Source organism: Macrotis lagotis, chromosome 6 (assembly GCF_037893015.1).
Source record: "Macrotis lagotis isolate mMagLag1 chromosome 6, bilby.v1.9.chrom.fasta, whole genome shotgun sequence".
In the NCBI taxonomy this organism is placed as follows: Eukaryota; Metazoa; Chordata; class Mammalia; order Peramelemorphia; family Peramelidae; genus Macrotis; species Macrotis lagotis.
This window is the reverse complement of record NC_133663.1, coordinates 126,388,934-126,404,593: the sequence shown is the minus strand read 5'-3', so window position 1 is coordinate 126,404,593 and position 15,660 is coordinate 126,388,934. Positions and strand designations below refer to the sequence as shown.

General features: G+C 34.2%; 1 protein-coding gene across 2 annotated transcripts in view; it reads left to right on the top strand.

Moving 5' to 3' along the window:
* KLF12 (KLF transcription factor 12) overlaps nt 1-15,660 on the top strand; it is a 687,410-nt gene that overhangs the window by 322,501 nt on the left and 349,249 nt on the right. For both annotated transcript variants that reach the window (XM_074191810.1, XM_074191809.1), the window contains exon 3: nt 3,660-4,209. In XM_074191810.1, the coding sequence (XP_074047911.1) occupies nt 3,660-4,209 (550 nt within the window). The remainder of the gene's footprint in view (nt 1-3,659; nt 4,210-15,660) is intronic.

Below are 15,660 nucleotides of genomic sequence, written 5' to 3'. Positions count from 1 at the left end.
ATCAGAACTATAAAATCAAAACATTTTCATTTCAGTGATAGAATTTTTTATTTTTATCGATATTTCATTTTTACAAATACATGTTATGAAAGTTTTTCAACATTTATCCATATGCCTATTTATATTTTTAAATTACAAAATTTCCTTCCCCTCCCTTCAACAGCGAACAGTCAGGTTAATATTGTACTTGAACATTTGTGTTAAACATGTTTATAGGCTAGTTATTTTCGGTATTAGGAATTAAAATTAAGGGAAAGAAATACATAAGAGACTTTTTTAAAAATGTTAATTGTATTGTTCATCAGATTCTGAAGAGATTTTTGTTTTATTTTGTTTTGCTTTTCTTCCTCTGGATGGGGATAGCATTGTCCATAGTTGGTCTGATATGGTTATCCTAGCTCTCTGAAGTACATCTGTCAGGATTGATCACTTCACAGTGTTGTTAATCTCTACTTTAATCTCTTGGTTCTGCTCCCTTCACTCAGCACCAAATCCTGTAATTCCTTCCATGTTTCTCTAGAGTCCAACATTCATGGTTTCTTATGGAACAATAGTATTCCATAGTATTCATATACCATAACTCATTTGACCATTCACCAATCGATGGGCATCCCCTCAATTTTCAATTATTTGCCACCTCAAAAAGAGCTGCTATGGGGGGTGGCTAGGTGGTGCAGTGGATAGAGCGCTGGCCTTGGAGTCAGGAGTACATGGGTTCAAATCCGGTCTCAGACACTTAATAATTACCTAGCTGTGTGGCCTTGGGAAAGCCACTTAACCCCATTGCCTTGAAAAATCTAAAAAAAAAAAAGAGCTACTATGACTATTTTGGAACATGTAGGACTTTTTCCATTTTTTTTTTTATTTCTTCTGAATGTTGACCTAGAATTGGAATTACTGGATCTTAGGTTATAAACAGATTTATTGTTCTTTGGGCATAGTTTCATATTGCTCTCCAGAAAGGTTGGATCCATCCACAACTCCATCAGCAATGTATCAATATCCCAATCCTCCCACAACCTCTCCAACATTGATCATCTTCCATTTTTGTCATCTTAGCCAACATGATAAGTATGAGGTGATATTCAGTGTTGTTTTAATTTACATTTCTCGAGTAATAGAATTTAAAAAGAATATAGAATGTGTTATTTAGAAATATGAACAATGTTAGAACATTTAAGCAGAATCTCTTGATCTTTCTAGATGGGTTGAATTCATAAATTAAAAATGAGATTTTTTTTAAAGTCCTTCTGAAAATACATTAATACATTTATTAACTGTCTATTACATGTCAGGAAATGTGTCAGGTATTGAGAATTCAGAGATTAAAAAATAGTCTTGCCTTCATGGAGCTTATGTTCTATGCAGGGAGAAAACATATCATATTACAATTATATTCAAAATATTCATTCAACAAATGCAGGGTAAATTCAAGAGAGATAGACAACAGGTGCTGGGGAGATCAAGAAAGACCTAATAAACTGCAACAATACAGCATTATTTTGATATGAAAACAAAGACAGTGTTATATGTAAATAAAAAAATCCTACTTGTTTAATTGAGAATTTTTTCTTTGCTGTTTCTTTTTTAAGTGCCTTTGATAAGAATATAAAACAATTGGATTTTAATATTTGAAGAACAAAACTGGAAACATTTTTTAAAACATTTCTTCAATATTCTTTCTGTTAGATCATTTTGATTTCATCTTGCATATATAAGGTTGCAGAAGTAATCCTGTTAACTTGGAAGAAAAAAATAAAAACAATAAACCACCAAGCACATTTCCATTCTTAGTTGATCTGTTACCATTGTAATTCATAATTTTTTTGTTTATTTTTAATTCTAGGAAATTGAATTCTGTGAGTGGGTTTTGGACTGTTGTGTTTTTACATAAACAAAGAACCTCATATTTTACAGAAATATATTCTATCACTGTAAGGTTATCTTGGTTTTAGAGGAATGGTACTTCTTATTCAAAAAAATTTTGATGGGATAGCTAGGTGGCACAGTGGAGATAGAGCACTGGCCCTGGAGTCAGGCGTATCAGAGTTCAAATGTGGCCTCAGACATTTAATATTTACCGAGTTGTGTGGCCTTGGGCAAGCCACTTAACCCCATTGCCTTGCAAAAAAACCTAAATTTCTTTTTTGAAATGAAACAATTTCTTTTCATTTTGAATATCCTTGCTTTGTCATCATAATGAAGGTTTAGATGGTTGTTTGTTTTTAATTCAATGGATGTCAGAAGCAATGTACATATTACCAAAATGGATGGTGTTAAAATCTTTGACCTAATAATTATATGGCCCAGTGGGGCCATATAATGTGCTGATAACCTAGAAATAAACAATTTATGAATCATTTTCTTAGCCTTGGACAAAACAGTTATGCTCAAATTTGGATTTACATCCAATTTAAGTATACTGGATGACCTTAGACTTTAGGAGATACATTAAGAGACTAACATTTAATCAATGAATCTGATCTTTGTTGTCTTTTTAAAAAGAAAATTCATTGGCTCTTGAAAACTGGAGCAATTAAAATAAACTGGGAAATCAAAATAGTTTTCTTTTTCTTTATGGCTAAACTAATAGGGAACATTGTCATGAATTGCCAACACTTTAAGGATAACTCATCTCTTCCTCCCCTTCAGAATTGGAGCAATAATCTTATTTCTGACAAATAGGAAAACTAATTACTAATGCAAGGACCTTTCTTATCTCTTCATGTCCAGAATCCCTATTACATTTACACAGTTTCTTTTTTAACCAATGCAGATCACACTCTTTGACATAATCCATGATTTTCGGGGTTTCTTTGGCCATTAGTCATTACCTTGCAGCCATCCTGGTAAAGAGCCCATATGAATGAAGCCAAATTTGGCCCTCAAGTCAAAGACTTAAGAGTCTTTCATTGGGTTTGAACTAAAAGTGTTTTCATTTTGATAGAATTTGTCAGAGCTTATGCTACCCTAGTACCCCTAGTATAACCTGAGGGAATCCATGGTCACATATGCATACTACAACAAAGCATTAGAATAGGACTTAATAGGAGGCTCTTACCCTTTTTTTGCATACAAACAATTGTGTTTCACTACTGTGCCCTTTTCTAAAAATGTTGTAATATACTGTGGTGATCTCTTTTCTGAATTTAACCCTACTGTGTTGCTTTGTGTAAAAGCTATAATCTTTCTAGAATTAAGTTAGACACCTTTCAGAGTATTTAGTAATTTATATTTCCCCGGCGTTCAGTAGTACTCACAGGGCTTGAAAGTTATTGCACTTCCCTAATTGCCTTATTTATTTCCAGATAGAAACTTATATCCTGGCAGTATCTTGCAGAATGTAAAATAGAAACATCTTAGTGGGTTTTTTTTCTACTTTATCGCCAATTTCTATTTTTTGGTCCATATGGCGATATGCAATTTGAGAGGACCAAGAAAATCAGGTAAGTATTTATATATGAAGTTTGGTTGAAATATATCATCCTTTATTATTTTTGTGGAGATTACACATCCTGAGCTTTTCTTACAGGCTATGTAAAATGTTAGTTTTCTCATAGAAATATGAAGAAAGATAAACATTCATATTTTCTGATCTATAACTAAGAAAAGTTACAGGCAAAAAAAAAGAAATTAATATTCCATTTTTCCTTCCACAGTCTCCAAACGTCCACAACTATCCGGATATGGAAGCTGTTCCCCTCTTGTTAAATAACATGAAAACAGAGCCCCCGGAGGACTCATTATCCACAGATCACTTCCAAACACAAACTGAGCCAGTGGACTTGTCAATAAATAAAGCCAGGACATCCCCTACAGCAGTTTCATCATCCCCAGTTTCCATGACAGCCTCTGCCTCCTCTCCTTCCTCTACTTCAACTTCTTCATCATCGTCGTCTAGTCGTCCAGCCTCATCCCCAACTGTTATCACGTCAGTATCTTCAGCATCATCTGCGCCAACAGTATTAACTCCAGGGCCTCTTGTGGCCTCTGCATCTGGTGTGGGAGGCCAGCAGTTTTTGCACATTATCCATCCAGTACCACCTTCAAGCCCCATGAATTTACAATCTAACAAACTGAGTCACGTTCACCGCATCCCAGTGGTGGTACAGTCGGTGCCTGTTGTCTATACAGCTGTGCGGTCACCTGGAAATATGAACAACACGATAGTAGTGCCGTTGCTGGAGGATGGGAGAAGCCATGTCAAAGGTAAGGCAAAGAACGAGGTCAAGTTTTATTTTAGGTCCAAGTTTAGTTTTAAAATTAATTGCAATGAAGTCCACCTGAGACCCATAGCCCTTTATTTTGGTGAAGGTTCTATTCCAAAATAATTCTATCTTAATTTAAACAAGGAAAGTGTGCATCTGAGCCAGTAAAATATTCTACTTAAGACTATGATGAGTAGTTAAAGATATGATAGATATGTAGATATATATATATATATATATATATACGTTACGTTATCACATGCTCTCTCTTATCTTTTGACTCTGTCTCTCTTTCCAGATGTTTGTGTATGTGTGTATGCATATATTATATATATATATATAATATATATATACATATATAATATATAGAGATATATAGAGATATATATAGGACACAAGCCTGATTAATATTTGCTGTGTTTCTTACTTTTGTAAGTAGCTGATAGATAATGTATGGTTTGCTTCAGTTATTGGTGAAGTATATAGATATATTTACCTTCTTGTAGAAATTCACCTTCAGAAGATTTTTCCCTTATAATTCAGTATTTTTCTTATTTTTTCAGCCTAATTTTTTTTTTTTTAATGACAGGTAAACTGCTATGGGACTGTAATGTGTGGGCTTTGGTGGTTATAGCAGTTGTTCAGCTTTGAGTCACTTGCAGGTTGTTAACATGTCAGTGAAATAACACATCCAACAGTTGAACATTTGGCTATAAAAATAACACATAGTTTTGGCTCTCTCCTTCCACCTCCTCTTTTCTCTAAATGAGGTGATGCTTTGGTTGGGTGGGAGCATTTTCAGATGTAGTCAGAATCCTTTAGGGATAAGGGGTAAGGAAGACAGTTGACTACATATGTAATACCCAGATGAGCCCCGGTTGCTTAATTAAGACTTTGGTAATTATTCAGCAATTGTTGAAGATTTTCCTTTGACTCTGTATCTTTTCTTAGTCCTGAAGTAATTTTCCATTTTTATTTAATTTTATTTTTTGCCAGATGATTTCCCATCTTTGCCTCCTTTTTTGTACCAGAATCTTTTTTATGAAATCATGTAAGCCATCTTTCAGCAGAAGTAGACCACAACCATTTTTCAAGGGCTTATCTTTGTCAAAATATATCTAAGCATATGGTCATGCTAGGTAGGGCAGTAGGTAAAGCTCTGGGCCTGGACTCAGTTTAAATCTGGTTTCATTCACTTATTAGCTGGGTGACCCTAGGCAAGTCACTTAACCCTGTTTTGTCTCAATTTCCTCATCTGCAAAATGAGCTGGAGATGGAAAAAACAAACCACTCCACTATCTTTGAAGAAAATCTCACAGTGGGTCATGAAGAGTCAGATGTGACTGAAAAAGACTGAACAGCTACTGAGCTGCCAAGGTGGTAGTTCCTTCCTAGCTTGTGAAACCAATTAATTAATCCCTCAAAAAGCCCTTATTTGTCTGCTAAGTGCTAGTCACTGGCACTTAGGGAATGCAGAGGCAAATACAAAAGAGTTTCCATTCTATCAGAAGAAAAAAAATATTTCACATATAAGCAAATTCTCATCATACCTATTTCACCAGAAGGGTGTTTGAATTGATGCTGCTATGAGGACTTTAACCCACAAAAAAGTAAGATGCAGATCTTGTTTTATTCTCAGTGGCCAATAACCACCAAAGCTAGAGAGAGAAAAAAAGGGATCAGGTTATCTTTTCAAGAATTTCACTGCAGCCAGACACTTTTTATATAGCTTATACTTTTGATTACAATGTGTGGGTCAGTTTTAGTAGTGATAATACTACTTCAAAATTGAATAATACTCAGAAATATTTGTTATTTCTGTTTTTTAGGAAAGTTTCATTGCTTAAGACACTGAAATAAACAGTTTGTATCATCATTTTAGTCCTTTATAATTGATACTCTTCTCATTCCCCAAAGAAACAGTCCATAACTTTTTATCTCTCCTCAAGCATCCTACAACTTCATCTCTACCCTCTGTCAGCTTGGGACCTTGCCTTTTAATTTGCTGAGAAAATTAAATTCATTTTTTTACCCCAAATCTCTTGACATCATTTATTTCTTTTCCTCTGAAAAAGAGATGACTCTTGTGAAGGCAAACCTCTCTATGCCTGCCTTTGATCCCACTGTCTCCTATCCTTTCCAGGTAATTCCAGCCATAATCACCTCCCTTTTCTCTAATATTAAACCTCTCTTCTTTACTGTTTTTTTTCCTCTACTGCTTTCAAGCAAGGTCAAGTCTCTCCCATCCTTTAAAAAAACAAGCCAAAAACCTTCACTAGATAACTATCTTTCTCTCAAACTGGCATCTTATATATTTCCTCCCTCTCTCAACCAAACTTCTTGAAAAAACTATATACTCTTGCTACCTCTTCTTCCTCATTCCTCAACCTTTTGCAACCTGACCTTCAAACTCATCATTCAAATGAAACGACCCTTTCCAAAGTTATTAACCTTATTTAAAAAAAATCTTCATCTTGTCTTAATCATCTTCCTTCTCAGCCTATGTGCTACATTTAGACATTGATGACATTTCTTTCTGAATTATTGATCCTTTTCTAACTTTTCATGGCATGCTCTCCTTATTTCTTCTCCTTCCTGTCAAATTACTCTGCTCTTACGTTCCCTTTGTTTCATTTTTTGATGTTTGTTTTTTATTTTGATTAATTAAATTTCAATATATTTTCCCTTCTGCCTTGTCCCAAATATTGAGAAAATAATAAAAACAAAACTCATTACCAATATGTATAGTCATTCATTATTCATGGTTTTTATTTTTTAGGTGTTTTTTTTTTTTTTTTTTTTTTGCAAAGCAAATGGGGTTAAATGGCTTGCCCAAGGCCACACAGCTAGGTAATTATTGTCTGAGACTAGATTTGAACCCAGGTACCCCTGACTCCAGGGCTGGTGCTTTATCCACTGCACCACCTAGCCGCCCCTATTCATGTTTTTAAAAAAAGAAAAGTCGAAAAACCTACTTCAATTTGTATTTGATCCTGAAGGCTGTTGGGAATCATTGTCATTCGTTAAGTAAGGCAATGACATGTTTGAACCCATGCTTTTAAATACTTTTAGCTTTTAAATGCTTTTACAATTAAATTCATTTTTTTAGCTTTTAAATACTTTTACAACTTAGCCCCCAACCTCTCTTTCCAAACTCACTGGAAATCATTTTGCTTTCTACCTGTTGCAGTCCAGCAAAACTGATCTTCTCTGTGTTGCACACACAAGACATGCCAGTTCTTTTCCTTTTATCTGTGCATTGTCCATCCACCATAGCTGGAATGCATCCAACCTCTATCTATAGGATCTCATTCTTTCTTTCAAGTTCCAACGCAAGCATCAGATTCTTTCACATAAAACCTTTCCTGATCTTCCTCACTACCAGTGCCATCCCTAACAAATTAACTGATGTTGAATGTATTCAGTTTTTAACTCTTTATGTACTTGTCCACCTCATTAAAATGTAAGTTCATTTGTATAGAGATTGTTTTATTGTTTGTATGGTTTACAAAGTGATGGCATAAAGTAGATTAATCAACATCTATTAATTGCCATTGCAACATTTTAAAAATAAGTAAACTATCTAAAAACCTTTTTTATGTATTGCTGCTTCATGGAAGTGCCACTTTTGTAATGTAATACTGACTAGTAAAGAAGATGCTTATGATGTGTATGTACTTTTATGTAATTTCAATATTTTCAAAAGGGGGAAAGGAACAATATTGATATTATATATATCTGCCATCAAGTAGAGAAAAAATTTTTTCTATAAATTTTTAGGGTAAATAGCGAAGTTTCATGTCATAGGAAAATATTTTTTGTTGAACGATCTTGGTCTTAACCAGTTCTATAATTTTTGCTATCTATCTATACACTAATATATGTGTGTGTTTATATATATATATATATATGTCATATAACTTTGTCATGTCTTTTAAGGGTTTTTTTGTTTGTTTTTGGGGGGTCCATAGCATTTATTTTTTAATCATAAATCTGTTGAATGGAATCAAACAACTTTTAGGATTTAATGTTTTCCATACCCTGGCCTAAACTGAAAAAAAAAATTAGGAAATAAGTAAGAGACCTCAATAAAAGAGGTAAAACCCCAGTTAAAAAGTTGAAACAGGGGTGGCTAGGTGGCATAGTGGATAAAGCACCGGCCCTGGAGTCAGGAATACCTGGGTTCAAATCCGGCCTCAGACACTTAATAATTACCTAGCTGTGTGGCCTTGGACAAGCCACTTAACCCTGTTTGCCTTGCAAAAACCTAAAAAAAAAAGTTGAAACAGCTCTCAAAATGAAAGCTAAGTCAGATTTCTAAGGAGTGGAGCATAACTTTAATAAACTTAGCAGCAAGAATCAGGTCAGAAGAGCTGTAGGTATATTTGAAAATTAGAATCCTATAGGTTTGAGACATAAAAGTGATTATTGGCATGACCATTAGCATTGTAGAGCAGCTGAATGTGCAGAAGTTTCTTTTAGATTACGTAATAATATCAAAGGATTTGAAAAATAATAGTGTGTGACTATTTGAATGGCTAAAGACCGGCCCAAGAGGGAGGGGAAAGAAACATAAGTAACAGAGAATTTAGACCTTTAGAGGAAAAAGTATTTGCGGGTCTAGGGGAAGACCTTGGTTTGAACTTTTGGTATGGGGTTGGTGTTTGTCTTTACATCCTCAGACCTTTTGCCACTCTTATAGTGTTAATGATGGAGTCATATATTTCATAGGTTTCTTTCTTGAACTAAATTCATGACTTAGTTACTCCATTATCCCCAAATTATAAACCTAGATATACAGAAGCTGTGAAATTTCACTATCAATCAGTGCACATTAATTAAGTGGCTACTGTAGGTTATACACAATCCTTACAAAGTCCTTTTTATATAGAACATATGGAATATAGTATAATCTATATCTGCTATCCTTGATCCGCTTGTGTGAGAGAAGTTTGGAATCAACAGAAGAACCAGAATATAGTAGATTTTGACATGACTAGATAAGGGTTTTGAGGCCCCTTTAGGGTATGTGTTGTGTATATGCATCTAACACTAAAGTTACTATCAGTGTATACAATAATAAAAATCAAATATGGAAATCTGGTACTTTATTCTTTTACACATAAATATTTACCTGAAATCATTATAGGTTCACCAACTACTATTTTAGAATTTGTAATAGTTTAACTTGTGATCATAAGTCTTGTCAAGCTATTCCAGTTCATAAGATGATCCGAATAGAAAAGTTGGAGATTGATGAGAAATTTATTTAACCAATAATAACAATATTAATAATATAATATTATATATCAAAGAAGTTTTACAACTCCCCAAAGGCAATTACAACCTGCTAATCTCCTTTTCTTCAATGCTGGGCCAAATTACTGTCAATTTTTATTGTCTGTTATGGTAACACATGCTGATTGACCCACTAATATACATTGTCCATCTAAAGGCACATTTTTATCCGAGTTACATAAATTCTGTATCTGCTCGTCTTTCCTTTTTGAATAGTCAGATCAAACCCTGTTTAGGATTTATAGACACTGAATGAACACTTGTGATAAAATTCTAGAAGAATGAATAAACATCACACAGAATAAACAGGTGTGGTTGATGATGATTGATTAATTGATTATCAATCAAGCAACACAGGATAAAGAGACGTGGATGATTTTAACATATTATTGAATGAAATTTCCAGGGCTAGTTGAGTGTTCTATATTGAACTCAGTAACCTGTTTCAGATCTAAATCTATATTCAGATTTTTAAAGTTAGTGTTGATGCTTAAGTCTCCTCTTTGCGCTCCTCTTCTAGTTCCTTCCTTATATCATTGTCTAACCATATAAGCCTCCATGTGCTTAGACCTTGTCATGTTAATGATGTTGTTCAAAAATCTATAGTAATTTAATATTGTCTTCTACATAGAGTTCAATTTTAGCACTCAAGTTCCTCTGTTGCTTTTTGTCTCACATTTTCCATGACTCCCATATAATCCCCTTCTATATTTCAGTGAAACTGTACTAATTCTTTGTCCTTTAAAAAGTTTCCATTTTCATGCTTCTTTGTTTTTTCTCACTAATATTACTTATGCTTAGAGTAGTCTACTTCCTTCTACACCTTTTGGATTTATTTCTAGTGTCCAAAACCTAGCTCAAATGTCATCTCCTCCAAGTAGCATCCTATGATCCATCCAATGAATAATGACTTTTTCTCTTTCAAAATGTATATAACACTTTGTTTTGCATTTCCCAGTCTTGGACATGTATTATTTCTCATTATAGTTTTCTGCATACATGTAATATCTTCCTACTAAACTCCATAAAGACAACAGTAATTTCTTATTTAAGCATTGTGCATCTTTCTTCAACTAATACAGTTCTCTGCACAAAGTAGTCACTTGAATATTTGTTGAGTTTAGCAATTTAATTAGCTAAATGGCAATTATAGTTTTATTGAATCCTAAGAAATCATTATCACATAATTTTGGCTGCAGGTTAAGATGGAGAAACATTCTTTTTTTTCACAGTAATATACAACTTTTTATGTCTAGGAATGGTTTCTGAATTTATTTTTCAACTTGTAAAATATTTTCTAATCTAAGTTTGTAATCATTGTTGTTATCTAATAATACATATATAGAATTATATGAAATTATTGTTGACTGATCAATTTGATTGGTTGAAGAGAAAATAAACTGGTGTAGAAAATCTAGCTACCTAAATTTTATAAATATAAATATATATATATTTATATATATATATATATATATATATATATATACAAAAATTCCTTTCAAAGTCAAATACAAATTTATTTGGCACTTATATATTCTCTCGTGGTCTTTTTCTCCAGATTTCATTTCACAGTAGATAGCACCCAGTTATTCAGCCATTTCAGTTATATTTGACATTTTGTGATACCATAGTGTAGTTGATTAAGAGTTACTAAGTTTTTGCACTTTTCTATGTGTGCTCTGTATAGACCTGCCAGGTACCTATCCATCTTGCCATTTATAATGCACCATTGTGTTAATGGTAAATAGGTTGATTGTCAAAATTTGTCCCCATGTGTCATCATGATCTATTCATATAATATGTAAATAAAGATACCCTGGAAAGTTGGTTAGTAATATAAGGAATGCCACTTTCATATTAAATAATAGATTCTGATTTGACCCATTACCTCTTGAGAATAGAAATTCAAGGTCATTTGTGGTAGCCTGGTTATATCTAGGAAATGAGGAACTATTGGGAAGACAGAATAACTTTCATCCTATCAGAGTTAGAAGGATAGCCAGCTTAGGGTGATATATATATGTTGTTTTTTAATTTAGTGACACTATAAGGTAAAGCTCTGGAGGAGAGAAGCTCTAAAGAGGGAAAACCCATAGGAAGCTACATGCATCCTCTTTACCCATCACCAAGACCTTCCTTTTTTGTTAATTTACATATGAATGGGAATAAGTTGTTTGAAGATTAGAGATCTTGCTTTTTAACAAGGGTGATGATAATAAGGCAACAGTAAAAGAGAATACCCACTTAGAAAAGATGTCCATTTAAGGGAAATCCAAAAGTCCTCTAGGTTTTCTTGATGCTTGCATTTGGAAGACACTTGTATGCAAAAGTCTTAAGGAGTAGACTTAGAGAAATACTGGAGAAATATTCAGTCCAATATCCCATGAATGTGGAGTTCCAACAAGGTACTTTGATATGTTTTTTTCTTTTCCTAAACAAAATGTATCTCCGTGATGTGGCACCTAGGATAGGGTGTTGTTAGCAGCTTTATAAGCTGTCAAGTGCAGAGATTTTTCCTGAGTTTCGAGGCGCTATCTTCAGTGAAATGAAATCTGGAGGAAAAGACCACGAGAGACTATATAAGTGCCAAATAACTTTATATTTGGCTTTGAAAGGAATTTTTGGCTTATATAGAAAAATTGTGTGTGTGTGTGTGTGTGTGTGTGTGTGTGTGTGTGTATATATATATATATATATACATATATATATATATATGTATATGTACATGTATATGTGGAAGTTTGGGGAATTTAAAATAGTAAAAATGAATCATTAAACCAAGTTCTCAAGAAAAATTGAAAAGTTAAATTGATCAGCATTTATTAGGTGAGTAACTTACTGTGTCAGTCATTCACTAAGCCCTGGAAATGCAAAGAAAAAGTCCCTTCTCTCAGTGATTTCTCAGTCCAATGGATGAGACAATATGTAAACAGCTATTTATAAACAAGATATATATAAAGGATAAATTAAAAACTCTCAGAGAGAAGGCACTGAGGCTAATGAAAATCATTCTCCCTCATTCTTTTATTTTATTTTTCCCCACTTACACATAAAAACAGGTTTTAACATTCATTTTTTAAACTTTGAGTTCCAAATGCTCTCCCTTCTTCCCACCCCACACTCACCCTCATTGAGAAAACAAGTTATTTGATATAGTTTAAAAATGTGTAGATGTACAAAACATTATCTTAATAGTCATATTATGAAAGTAAATGTAGCCCTCTCCTGCCCCCTCCCCCCAAAAAAGAAACCTTAAGAAAAATAAAGTTTAAAAAAGTATGCTTCCATTTGTATTCAAATACCATCAGCTCTGTCTTGGGGGAGGATATTATTCTTGATCATAAGTTCTTCAGAGTTCTCTTGGGTCACAGCATTGCCAAGAAAAGCGGAATCATTCACACCTGATTATCCTGCAATATGCTATTACTTTGTCCGAAGTACATTTCTGGTCATATAACTCTTTTCAGGTTTTACTGAGAGCATTCTGCTCTTCATTTCTTATAGCAGAATAGCATTTCATCATAATGACATACCACAGTTTGTTCAGTAATTCCTCATTTAGGGTGTTGGCCATCCCCTCAATTTCCAGTTCCTTGCTATCAGAAAAGAGCTGCTGTGAATATCCTTATATAGTTCCTTTTCCTTCTTGTTTTTCATCAGTGAGGATCATTCTTGAGAAAGTAAGACTGGAAGGAAATCATGGAAGCCAGAAAGCAGCCTTGAAGAGAGAATCAAAAGCATAGAGTAAGCGGACAGATTATGAGCAATAGTAAAGAAGCTAGTGTCACTGAATTCCAGAGTAGATGGGAGGTGGGATGGGAGAGAACTATGATGTAAAAAGACTGGAAAAGGCAGAAAGGAGCCAGTTTTCCCAGAGCTTTAAAAGCCAAATAGGAATGTTAGAGAATGTGACTGTCATTTTAGGGCTAGTTTAACTAAGATTAGTCACCTGGTGATAATTGGGGGGGGGGGTTGTTTCTGCATTATTTATGTTGGTTTTGTTTTTTGTTTTTGTTTTGGTGGAGGAGCATGATGGGGCACAGCAATTCATGAAGCCACATTTCTAATCAATTATAAAGAGCTTATGAACAATATTCATGTGAGCTTATGGTATCCATGTCAAGAGTGTTTAAACAGATTATTCATGAACTTGTAAATGTATAGACATACAACCTGTAAGTGTATAGAGCAATCCTGCTCTACTGCTAAGAAATCATTTTCTGTACTTAAATTAAGTGTGTTCCACGGGGTGTGCCCAAAATATCTGTAGTCACCCCTTTCTGAAACATTGCTGCCCTCATATTTAGAAACAGGAAGAGAGTGGAAAATGTTCCAAAAATATGCCAAATTTTTCATAGCAGCCGTTCCTACTTTGAATGAGATCTAGCCTTGGGCATGGTTGAAATAAGCAAACCCTATTTTCCTCCTGCAGGCTATTGCTCTTTTTTTTTTCAGTTGCCCACAAGAACAAACCACACGTGTATTTTTAGCATCTGCATATTTTATGTTTGTGGAGGTAAAATGTGGACAATCATACAACCCTAGCAGAGCCTTGAGTAATACAGAAGCCCTGGCTACCAGCTTTAGTTTCAACCGTGACTTTTTGTTCTCATGGAAGCCTCAATCTTAGATCACTCATTTTCCAACAAGTTGTTTCCATAGTGGTCACTATGTATGTTAATATTTCGTAGCTGCTTCAGGTTGTCAGCTTGTCCTTGAAGTGCTGCTTCTCCCCACCTTACATAGGAGTGACCTCATTTAGTTTGCAACCCAGCAACAAGTTTGGAATGCCAACGTGTCATCTGTCCACACCACCAGAATAGTCCAGTGCAGCTGACCTAATGGAAGGTCAATTAGTTTGCTTGTGGAGTCAGTAAACCTTGCTTTGATATTTTTAACCTTCAGTCCATTGTTAAAGACTACAGATTACATTTTTCTAAGCAATTTAGTGCTGACACAGTTCTCTGGTGAACAATAGAAATTCTTTAGATTTGGGGTTTTTCTGTTTTGAAGTTTTATGTTTCTTCATCACTAAAATTATTACTACTAGGTTCAGTGCCATTTGAAGGTTTGATGCAAGAGTTTGTTTGGGTTTCTTTTGGCGGGGGATGGGGACAGTTTGTATGCTTCCCCCCCCTTCTCTAATTCCTTTCTTAAGTTCCTAAAATCAAATAAGCATAGTCTACAGGTACCTGTTGTTTTATTCCTTGGACTTCTCTATCCAGATCGACCCTGGGCATCCTGGGGTCAGTCCCTCCTTTTTTTCAGTTTTGTAACCATGATCAACTCTTCATTATTCCTAGAAAAAATCTGTCATTCTACTCTACTAGAGTTCTATACATTGTCCCAGTTACTTTCCAAACTCTAACACATCCCTTTCCTGGCTTTTACTTCCTTGATGTGCTAATAACTATTCCTCTAGAATGTAAATTTGACTGTGTTTATATTTCTATCTCTAGTGTAAAACTAATGTAGAGCTTGGCACAGTGTTTAATAAACACTTTTTCATTGATTTGTTATCTTTAAGTTTAAAGGTCAATAGAATAAGAATGTTTCATTGACATAATTTATCATTTATGGAGAGTTTGGAGAGACCGCATGGCATGGTGTATAAATGGACACATGGGTATCACAGCCATATGATCCAGACAAGTCTCTTAACCTCTCAGTTCTATAGTCAAACTAAGATTATAAATTGCAGAGAAGTAGCAAAACCTGCATTTATAGAGTTTGCTCATCCTTGAGTTCCCTATATCAATGGTACATTACTGGCCCAGACTCTGTCTCTACAACTTACTAAAAAAAAAAAAAATTGAAAATTATCAAAAAGAATAACATTAGAACTTTGAGGCCAGTCGAGCAGATATCCCATATCTGTGAATTTCTAGTAAATAAATTTGGTTCTGCACGTGGTAGGATGTCAATAAATGTTTTATTGATGAGTTGAATTGTTTTAAATTTATATTGGGGCAGGTAGTCCATATCTGTGAATTTGTTTTTTCTTGCACATGGTGGGATGTTAATAAATGATTTATTGATAAGTTGAATTGTTTTTAGTTTATATTGGGGCAGGTATCCCATATCTTTGAATTTCTAGTAAATAAGTTTGTACTGGCACAAGGTAATAGGATGTCATTAAATGATTTATTGATAA